This window comes from Mesitornis unicolor, unplaced genomic scaffold, assembly GCF_000695765.1.
Source record: "Mesitornis unicolor isolate BGI_N332 unplaced genomic scaffold, ASM69576v1 scaffold43715, whole genome shotgun sequence".
Lineage (NCBI taxonomy): Eukaryota > Metazoa > Chordata > Aves > Mesitornithiformes > Mesitornithidae > Mesitornis > Mesitornis unicolor.
Genome location: NW_010184349.1, coordinates 20,324 through 31,864, shown reverse-complemented (window position 1 = coordinate 31,864; position 11,541 = coordinate 20,324). Strand labels below are relative to the sequence as shown.

General features: G+C 40.8%; 1 protein-coding gene across 1 annotated transcript in view; it reads right to left on the bottom strand.

Annotated features, from left to right (window-relative positions):
- Nucleotides 1-1,440: 1,440 nt before the first annotated feature.
- The window catches only part of CNOT10 (CCR4-NOT transcription complex, subunit 10), a 26,651-nt gene continuing 16,550 nt past the window's right edge, over nucleotides 1,441-11,541 (bottom strand). Inside the window, exons 14-19 of the mRNA XM_010184435.1 lie at nucleotides 6,949-7,062; nucleotides 5,397-5,527; nucleotides 4,624-4,659; nucleotides 4,391-4,518; nucleotides 3,084-3,159; nucleotides 1,441-1,724 (exon numbers count right to left, since the gene is read on the bottom strand). Of these exons, the coding sequence (XP_010182737.1) occupies nucleotides 1,570-1,724; nucleotides 3,084-3,159; nucleotides 4,391-4,518; nucleotides 4,624-4,659; nucleotides 5,397-5,527; nucleotides 6,949-7,062 (640 nt within the window). The 3' untranslated portion in view covers nucleotides 1,441-1,569. The remainder of the gene's footprint in view (nucleotides 1,725-3,083; nucleotides 3,160-4,390; nucleotides 4,519-4,623; nucleotides 4,660-5,396; nucleotides 5,528-6,948; nucleotides 7,063-11,541) is intronic.

Genomic DNA, 11,541 nt, shown 5'->3' with positions numbered 1-11,541 from the left:
GGTTGAGGCCCGGGTGTGCGGGGGGGGGGGGCGGGGAATGGCAGAGAAGAAGCTTCACCATTCAGGGCCTGGGACCACACAGCGAGCATCTTTAACTTTTTTTTTGTATTTAATCAGTCAATCTACTTTGACTTGAGGATGTATCGGCTCCCTTTCTCCCAGTAACGTGATCTCCACACACTATTTATTAAAATTCCTAATATTTCTAGACTACTCCCTCACCGGTGTGGATGCCACATCATTCAGTGATAGACATGTTACTGGGAAAAAAAAAAAACAACCAAAAACCATCTACTTTGTCATTACTCTCTTGAAAAATAGCGAAGCAGTGCTCAAGCTTTCTGCTGTACTGCTGCAGGAACACACACTTGGACACATAACACAACTTGCACATTGTTCAATAAACTTACTATTCTTCTGCTGCTGTCAGTTGGGGCTTGTTTGTTCAAGATCATGGAGGCACACCCAGCACAGCTGCACTACCTAATGCCCCATTATTGAGAGCAGAACTTGCAGGACCTGCATCGAAGGTGGCCACTTGAAAGTGTGACCTTCACAAAAGTGGCTGGAGGCAAAGTACAATGCCAGCAGCATAGGGAGATAAGGTGTTGTCCCAGCTCTACCCTGGAGATTATCTGGGCAAAGTCTCAAAGTAGCTGAAATTACACAAAGCAGCCAAGGAAGAGAAATGAGGAGAGATGGATGCTGGGCTCCAATTATATTATGCATGGATCAAGTGCCAAGGCAGGATGATGCATCTCTTCTACACTCACGGACAGTAACCAGCAGGTTTTTGCTTATGTTGCTATCTTAGAGCCCCTTGGTTTGAGCAAAAGGTTTTAAAAGAAGAAGGTGTTTCTCTGAAATGGAAATAGCATTAGGAAAAAAAAACAACAACCCAACAACAAAAATGACAACAAAACACCACCCCCCAAAAAACAAACAAACAACCTGACACCTTCCCCACCCCAATCCTTTTTTTTTATGGCCAGGCACCCTTCCACTGTACCTGTATCACTGTCCTAAAGGAAGGTGTAAAGAGGAAGGTGTAAAGGAAAACCAGCACCTTCTTCTTCATGCTAAGACTCTGCCATTTTCAAAAGAGGTATAGACCAGTGTTTTTCATTTGTTTTGAGGGTTTTTGGTGTTGTGTTTGGTTGGTTTTCTGCAAGGATGACTTATACTAAATACACAAACTCATGACAAGTTGCTACTGCTTGGCAGTGCAGTTAAAGGCCTTGGTGTGTCCTTATGCCACAACTTGGATGCAAAGAGCTCAACTGTTTCAGCACAGGTAAATGGTATTTCCTCTTTCAGTCACTCCCCTCCTATCTATGCTCTTCAGAAAGAGCCAAATTACACACTTGGTTAACCATTTCTTACTCAAAACCAGTACCAACCTCTCTTCCAACCACCTCCAAGCACAACTGTTTTGTTTAGATGTTTTATTAAAAATTTACATAAATGAACACACTCCAGCAGTTGGGGTATGCAGATGTCCTAGGTTAAAAAAAATATACAAAATCCCAAGCCCTCCAGGGCAGGGCAGCAGCAGGTTGAAGCACAACCTCACTTCCTTTGAACAGTGGTGAAAGCTGGCATCTGAATGGGCTGGATTGAGTGGACTGGCTGAAAAACTGGCTTCTTCCGCACATCAGAGAGTGTTTTCACTGAAGGGAGAAGCTGGTTTCTCTTGATGATCTGCAGTGCCAGCTGCGTGTTACCTACAAGACACGTTTCAATTAAAAACAAAACACAAAAACCAGACAAAACTCAGTACCTTTGTATGATTTGAGTCCTTGTTTCCAGAACAGAGCTGAGAAGCCAGCCCTGGGCCCAGGCCACAAACACTTAAGTCTTACACTGACAGTCTTTCTATACAGTGAAATGTCGATATGGACATTAAAATGTTAGATAAAAGTAAATGTGAAACAACAGCATTGCTTGATTCTGCCTATTCTTAACCGAAGACACTGAGTTTCTCTCTCAGAGCTGGAAGATGTCAGAGCATCTTCTGAATTCCTGAAGGGCACCTCTTCTCTCTCCCATCCACATAGCGAGACTCTAGATCTCACACAAAACGTGCTCACAATGCGACATTACAGACATTAACACAACATGTTTTAAAAAGAAGAAATCTAATTTTTCAACTGTATGCATGGCCCATCAAATCAATACCAATACAAATGGAACAATTATTCTTTGTTAAAAATTAAACATATAAAATAATAGGAGAAAAAAATCACTGAGTTCTGAAAAGAACATTTCTCCCTCCTATTAAACATTTTTCTTTCACTAAAGTTTTAGTTTCAAAAGAGATGCATCTTTCTGTTGCCATTTATAGAACAACAGAAAAAACGCTTTTAGCTCCTTTTGGTTATATACTTTGAAGAGGGCGAGACACGCAAATCTCACTTTCTACTCTTCTGCTCTGTGCTACTTTGTTGCAGAAAGCTAGGGTTCAAAAATTCCAACTTATGAAGATGTTTCTAAGAAAAGCTTTGTAGAGTTGCTATTGAATTCTCAATGCAGACGCTCAGAAGTCCTTTACCTGCCTGCAGTGCAAGACAACTGAAGAGGAACAAGCCCACTGAAGAAGTGAAAAGCCTTTCAAGCTCTTTTTACAGTGTAAACCTCACCAAAGGTCTTGCTGAGCCTATCCAAGACCACTGATTTATGCACAAAGATTTCAGCTCAGAAGATGAAGTTTAGAAAGTCTGAGTGTGTAAGAACAGGATGGCAATAAGCAATGTTAATGAAGGTGTGGATACATGTATCTGTAGTGGTATAAAATGGAGATGGGGCCTCCAGGGTGTCATTCAAAACACTGGCACGACTCTATAAAGACTAGGAATTAGGAATAATGACTACTGCCTTCCTCCCCTTATATTCCCAGATCTAGGTTGACAGAACATTTTAAAACTTAAGAATTTGTTCTAACATTTTGCCCATGAGGATTTGCTGTGAACTTCCAAGAAAGAAGAAAAAAATTTGAAAATGTTAAAAATACCCAGTTACCTTCAACATTGCAGCTTACGTGGTAAGTTAGGGGTGTTCATATTGGCAAAAAATAATTTCCTTACCGTTCTGTAATTCAAGATATACAGCCAGCAGAATAGCCTCTGGAGGGATCTCTTTGGGGTGGATCAGTGAAGCAGCCTTATTGAGAAAGAAAAGAAACATTTAGCTCAAAGAAAGTGCCCCTCGACAAGACTGTTACCATCATTATAGCTAACAAAATCTAATAATTCATAAGCTAAGATTTTTTTTCAAACCAATACACTCCACCAGGTTTATGTATGCAAGGAGACACTGCCTTGCAAGATTGTTTCACAGTAATTAGCAGCACCATCTGCTGTGTGCTTATGTTAAGACGAGTCTGTAATTCTCAGACCAATCTACTTTGGTTTCCTGGTGAGACGGCAAGTGAAGAAGGTAACCTCCACTGCTCCAAAGTTCAGAATACAAAGTTAACAAGGATCATTCATTAGCTTTCCATATACAAATATTATTTCAGCTATGAAGTCAATGGATTTATTGTAGATGCAGAGCCCTACTATACTGTACATCCACAGATGGCCTTACACTCCTTTGGGCTTTTCACATGTGCTACACAGCCCAAGCACAGACACCTGCCTGATCATAAGAAGCCTCAGGAGAACAAAAAAGAGCAAGACAGCTACATTAATCTGTTGAGAACATCACAGAATTTGAAGCTGTTCACCTGCAGAACTACTATGAAGTAATTTGGAGGACTGCTGGTTCAGTTTGCAGCTCAACATTCGTGTAGTCTTCCTGACAGACAGGACTGGCTGCAAAAAGAGACAAACATCACCTCTGAAAGAGGTGGGTCCCAGTCATAAGACAGACCAAATGACACAGGTTGAGTGAAGATGAGTTTCAAAAGTAGGACTTGAGAACTCCTGGGACAAGAGGCAGGTGAGGAACAAATCTCCAGGAAAATCACTGTGTGTTCATCACAGCCCTTAAGTGAATAGCTTAGATGGTGAGTTATTAACAGACACAGAAGTAAATTCAAGGACCTCACCAACTTTCTGCTTTGAATATAGCAGTTACTATTGGACCATTAAAAAAACCAAAACCAAAACACTCAGAAAAAAGTGCAAAGGCTTCCTAGTCACATCCCACTGTTTCGATAAGATCGAGAACAAAAAATGCTGCCCATAGCGGTACTGAACTATTTACACAAGTAAGAAATTTGGAATTATGTTACTAATATTGACTGGTTCGTAAAGACAGAAGAGAGCTGCCATCTAAGCAAAGTCTGCAAGTAAACCTGGGTGATGAAATCACCAGGATTTGCTGTGATCTAAATGGCACTTTGAAGGAAGAATATTTGTCCCTAAAGCTGTTGAGATTTTTTTCATACCTGATGAAGACACTTTCGAGCTTTGTCATATTCACTCCTCAAGCAGTAAGCACTTCCAAGGTTAAACAACATCATTGTTCGTGCAGATGTGACCGAGCTGGGGTAACACTGTGGGGTCTGCTTCCCAGCTGCAATTTAAATAAATAAATAAATTCATTTTTTTTCTTACTCTTTTATTCCAACCTGGCCAAGTAAGTTCCCTTACTCTGCTGAATACAGTGGCTGGTACTTACAAGATTCCATCGCGTCATTCTCTCCTTTGTCAGACCCTACAAAGAAAAAAAACCCAAGAACACCATCACATTCTGTGAGCTTTTTTTAAAGCTTACTGCAAAAATAATACTAAGATACAAATTTGCTTCTTTCTTCATGGTCTGATGTTAAAGAGGTAAAACATAGCAGTTAAGACTTCCTCTCTCTAATGTTTTGCTTTTAGATTTGCAGATGAGTACAGTCAAGTTTAAACTGCAGACATGCCACTGAAATCAGAGCTGCTGTAGACTTGACTAGACAGATGGGCTCTGAAGTACTTTTCTGTTACAGAATACACACTCCCGAGTCGAAGCACTGCAAGATGATGAAGATACAGATTAAGTTCTCCCCACTTCTCTCTCTCACTAAATACAGTAAGTTGACTTCACTGGTCCTCAAAAGCTTGTTTAGAGACTAAAAAGCTGGAAGAGAAGGTATGAAGCCCAAACTTAACCGTAATTGTACATTGTAAAAAAGCAGCTTTCAGACAAGCCAGAACACTACAATATGCAGTTCTATTTATGTTACAGAATTAGCCTCTTCAAAGGAATGACAAACATGCAAAAGAAAAACCAAAGTAGGAATTAAAGCCAGGAAAACAAAAACAAAACAACAACAAAAACACAAACCAGAACCCCAAAATAACCTACAGACTTAAAGCAAGATGTCTTAGTCATCATTATGTTTGTGTACAAGTTACAACAGGAGGCAGCTGAAAGCATAACCAGTTCTAATGAAGTGTGGATTCATTAACCTTGATCCTGCTCATTTGAAGAAATCCCAAGGGAAACATCGGTGACATTCTCAGGGTTCAAGTGAGTGATGGCATCAGATATTCTGTCTAGAGAGATGAGAGCTTCTGCTGCATACAAATGCCCGAGAAACCTACAACAGCAAAGGTTTAGGTATAAATGTCAGCGTTAACAACCCCCACAATTTGTTCTGGAAGACAAACTATGCAGTTTTTAAGGCAAGTACATGAAAACTATTACTTGAAACACTTGTGTTGAAGGTAGCTTGCTTATAAAGTACTATCATAATACTCAGTTCTGCCATTTACTGCTTTTAGGGACTAAAACTTTGGAACAGAAGGAATCCTGTCAATCAAGAGCATACTTAGTTCACAAACATTTCATCTGAAACAAAAGCTGAGCAAAAAGGTTCACACTGGTTCTATGCAGCTGTATGCCGCACACTTCCAACTGACTGTATAGCTGCTTGTAATGAATTTTAAAATACCTATTGAAATATCAGTCAACTATCCAAAATAACTTCTGCAATTTAGATCTGATACAGCAAATGGAGCTTTCTATATGCTATTTATTTCACTGAAGAAAACAGGAGCAGTTCAATTATTCCCAATCTGCACAAAAGCCTGGTTTCCCAGGACCAAGATATATGGAGTCCTGCCTCTGCAAAAAACTGTCACCCGCACTCCATAATGCCTTCAAAAAGTTGTGTTACCGTGCAAACTCCTCTAAAATCTTGCTTATACAATGACTGTGCAAGAAGATGAGCTTCTGTGGTAGTTTGAAGCATGGAAGCCAAAGAATTTAGTTGGCATGGACCATTTTAGAGTATGCTGCCAGCATATAAAAACAAGCACTAGTTAGCTTGCTTTCCGCAAGTACATTACCAGTTTTGAGAAATAGCATTACTAACAAAAACCTCTGCTATATTTTATCCTGTGTATGACATAGGAATTAAATATACAAACAAGGCCAGAAGGATGGGGCTAAAGCTGCCTTCTTTGAATTTGCAGAGGGGTACAAGAACTAGTGGGTAGAAACAGAACGAGCTTTGAATACCTTTCCAAAAAATACAGTGCCAAATGAGAACTGAAAAAGGGGAACTGAAGAATGGAACAGGTGAAGAAACAGTCCTGTGCACCTGAAATCCGGTGCCCTGACTGAGCAAACCTTCCCCTCCAAGACTGTGGTTCCATAATCATGTTGTCCACCCCCAGCTGCTCCTTCCTGCCCTTTGTGCTGTGCCAACATGAGCGTGTGCAGCCTCACAGTGAATCAGGAGAGAGACCTGATGGACCCATGGCTGGAGATTAACAAACAGCAACAAAAGCAGCAATAGTTTCCCAATTACATGGAATTCATACTCAAGCGAGGGGACTCACATTCCTGGTGCACCAATGAACATTTAGTCAGGGCTTCAACAAGGACAGGAGCAGGCCAAACAATTCTTTGCATCAGATACAGAATTGGCAAGCAGCTATAGACACTGAAAGCTCCAACTCAACTTTCCATCAAAAAGCAGGGCTGAGAAAGGAGAAATGACCACATCAGACTTACTTAAGAGACCCTGACAGCTTTGGTTGCTGAAGAAGTTTATCTGCGTGATTCAGCGCCATAAGGTTGTCACCCAGAGCCAGAGCCACGTAAGCACTACACGCAAGTATTGAGCACCTGGAAGGAAAAAGAAAAAAAAGAGGGGCAAGACAATATGTTAAATGGAGAACTCTGTGATTCCAAATACAGCTGTTGAATTTCTCTCTTGTTAAGTGCTGAAGAAATAAATCATAAACTTTCAGTAATGTCTTTGAATCAAACAATAATGTAAAGAAGCTGGAGTTCCATATCTATGGCATTATCTATTGCATTCTCTGAACTAGGAGATATATACATTGTGTTCTACCAGTATAAGCCAAGGACACCCTTGTGCTTGGTAAGATTTTGCCATTAGGACCATAAATAACAGACTTTTAAAAAGACAGACCCCACCACATGTGTCATTTTTCTCATGGACAGTCTCCCTTTCTCTCCCTCTTTTCATTCTTTTTGCCTTGCACTCCTTTGTACTTCCCTGCCCTCCCCTTCTGCGGCAAAGAGGAGCAGAGTTGTAGATTTTGATAACATACAATGTACACACACATAGTAGCAATCAATTAAATTGTAACATATTCCACTCTTATATTGAATAATGTTTGCATACAGGGCGACAAACATTGGAGAATTTGTCATTTCTAGTTGTGTTCAATTGAGAGCTGTAATCTGCTGCCAAGACTCTGATTGATACGTGGCATTCTGTTGCTGTCACAGACTCCTCTATCTTTTCAAAACCACAAAAATCTCCGACAGCTCCTGTAATGACACCTGAACTCCTTGCATCTTCCATCTTCAAACAATAACCCCACATCAGGATGCCATCATTAGGCCAAGCGTCACACTTACTAATAACTCCCCCCTCCTCCCCAAACACAGCACTTGGGGCTATTTTCCACTCCACAAGACATCATTCAGCACAGGCTGCCTTGTCCTCGGGGCACAAACCTCTCTCTGCCTCGGGCTGTGATGCCTTGCTGTGAGCACAGACTCCGTCCTTCTCCAGGGAGGAAGAGTGGATCCTCTTAGCGGGGGTCTCACGTTGGGAGCGATGGGAGGAGAGCCCTCGACCCTCCCGCCAGTAGGTAGGCTATTATGCCAACCTTCTGGCAACTGTCAAGCCCACTTTGGGTCCAGCAGTAAGTCATGTAGTTCGTGGCAGGACCTGGGGTGCCTTTATTCCCCTTTCCCAGGAGGCATGCTCTTTAATTATGCACAAGCAGGATAAGAAACTTCGCCAGTGTTTCTCCCAACCCCCCACTTCCTCTCCACCCTGCCCAAATGTCACATCAAATCTGAACACATACAAAGGGTTGACAGAGGGAGAGGACAGCTTCCCCAGCTCAAGTCCCAAACCTAAAATATTTCTGAAAGGTTGCGACTGGGGAGAGGGGGGGAATGGGGACAAAAAAAGGTCTCTGTAATAACAGCCTTAACTATCCTCTTTTTGTCTCTGCCTCAGGAAAGCACAGCTTTTAAACAAGCAGAGATGCTAAGCATCATCAGCTGAACACCCTTAGACACAAGTCAAGGCCTGCAGAGTTGGTTGCTGCTGTCACTTATGTCAATATGTGTCTTCTATTTCCCACAACCTTTTCAAAGTCTATTTTTATTTCTGAAAGTGTAAATTCAAGCACAAGATGCACTCCAATCACACAACAGGCGAGTCCAGCAAAGCTGAAACCTACTCCAGTGCTCTAAGGGCTCATCACTGTTTAAGCCGTGTAAGAGCTGGCAAGTTTCTTCAGCAACAGCCACCTAAAGAGGAGGAAAATATTCAGGTTTTCTTCCCCGCGGTACTGTTCTTGCGCACTTGGATCCATTGTTGAGCTGGCTAAACCAAACGCTCAAGAGAGCTGACAGCCAACCGGAGCAGAAGAATTGCACCACAAGGGAAAAGACAAACTAGTTTTTCACCCCGGTCAGGATTCTGACAAAACTCCACAGGTTGCCTTTGAGCGCGGCAGACTTCCAGCATCACTGAGCCTCCGCATGCCCTAAATAAAACTGCCTTTGCACTAGGAAAAAGAAAAATGTTTTTTTTTAACTGCCAGATTATGTCAAACAGCCTCTTGTGTAGGTCTAGGCAACAAGATTTGTCAGCCCACACTGACTGCAAGTTTACAGAACCCGAACTCCACATCTGACTTGGCTTATTTCTCAGGCAAAAGGCAAGCCAGAGCAAATCCAGTAGTTCAAAACTTACTATTGAGACACCAAAAACGGCACTTCTGCAACATTTAGAGAACATCACTAATCTGAAATAATTTAAAATAGCTAACTAAGCATAATAGTGGATATAAGCTATCTACTTTTCACATTTCAATGCAGACAAAACAATCCAAAATATTAAGAAATATAGACTGCAGACTGTGCTTACTCAATGGGGAAATTTAGCACCAGTGAAGGGGAGATGGGGGAGAACTATGCCATGGCTGGCAGCGAGGAAGAAGAGAGTGAAACAGTTAGGGGTGATAATCATTGTAAGCTTGCAGTATCGTGACAGGGGCAAACAGACCACTGCAGTCTTTACGATGACAAATAAGGCAATACTGGGTAGGTGGGGAGAAGACACACGGTATATTAATGGGCAATAGTGGTTCTATTATTAGCAACATCAGTGATGCTCCTGGAAATACCAGAATATGCACACTTCAAAAATACGTCGTTAAAGAAAATAAATGAAGCATAGTGATGGATTGGAGAGGACCAATGGAAAAGTAAAAAGAAAGAAAAACGGTAAAATTTGTTCACACACCTTATAGCAAAGGCTTACAGTTCAAATCTATTCAAGACAAAGTGGCTGATCAAACCATTCCTTTATCTGTTACTGCTTTGACAGGGAAAATTAACATTTTCACACAACACTGTTCAATCAAGGGAGAAGGCAGCTACAACAAGGTCTGGTGCTATCCATCTCAACTTTTGCAACAAAATCCACAAAACCTTCTAAATGTAGCACTGTGGTGTACCAGAACCCCGTTACTCTTGATGTATCTTGATAGTGCTGGGTTGTTCTGGCACGGTGAACTCACCGCAGGCTGAGAGCAGAGCAGAGGAATTGGTTTCTTGGAGAATGAGAAGCAAGGAGCAGAACTGTTTAGAAGAAAAACCTGGAGTTTCTACTTCCTATGCATAAATTCTTAGCAACGTTTGGTGTCCTCAGACTTCTGCTTGTTGCTTTTAAAACCTTGCAATTGAATTACTGCTTATTATGAGAATATTCTGTTAAAATAATTTGTACACAAGTATGAAACAATACATATAACACATAAGACTTTCTAGATGCTGTATTTAATTTTTACCAACTATTTAGGGGCAAAGTCAGTCATTTTAAACTCTCATTAGGATGTGCAGCTGTACAAAATCATGCAAAAAAAACACTTAAGTTCCCCATTTCAGTTCTAGAAGCAAGAGAGGTTTTTCAATCCAGTGACTTAATGGGGAAAAACTGAACTGAATAGACACCTATTCCTCAGGATAACTCTTGCCAACATTCAGTATTTTTTCTTACTTTTCCATGACTAGACAAGAGTTTTACATTTTCTCACTTAGGTCCTTAGTGAACAAGGCTACAGGCATATACTAACATTTGAGTGTAATGTATTTTGCTTTTCACAGTTATCTGCAGAAATCTAGAAACAGTTATAGCAGAATCTCTCTAGGGGTGTCTAGTCCTCTGGATTTAACCACCACAGCAAGCACTGCAAACAAATAAATCAATGCTTTTCCTTTCCTTACATGATGTTCTTTACCAGAAGCAGTGTAATTCTTGCGAAACTGATAAGATTTTCCTGACATGTTGTCAGGTTTCATCAGGAGATAACAACAGCTGATGGCAAAAGAAAAGACTATGTATTTAAAAAAAAAAATCACAGAGTGACACCATGTAATTTTGACATGTGGCAACCACATTTTCAGTCAGGAGAGGGAAAAAAAGCCCCACAAGCAACCCACAGCACTGTTTTTAATCCAGTGCTTTCTGTTTCAAGTAGCATACTCTTGTACCACTTCAGAATAAATAATCAAGGTCTCAGTAATGGCTCCTCTCAGATTCCTGCTCAGTTGCTTTTAAGCGAATACAAGTAGATTTGTTATACGTAGTGGAGCAAAGTAAAGGTTAAACTGGTCATTATAAAACACAGGTTACCTGGGGTTAGGCTGGAACAGAGTGTTTACCCAAGAGTTTAAGTGGGAAATTACTGTATGCTTTGTCCATAACAGAAACTTAAAACAGATTTCTTTTTTCTAAGCAGGTGCGAGTTTTATAGAAAGATTTTCAACAGGCTGGCAGCCACCTGAAATAATTAACATTGCCAGCAAATGATAATCTTGCTGGGGAAAAGTAAAGAGGTACCAGATAACATAACACTTACTTAGACACATGGGAGTTGAGTTACTCAGTTTGGAGAGCACTCAGACTACTGAACGAGTAGTTTAAGAACCTTTGAGAACACAAAAAAACCCTACAGTCAAATTTTACTTATGTTATTCCATGGTGAGGAAGTCAAATGCCTGGATAGAGGCAATTTTTCCTTCTATTTTATGCAAACTATGGATTTA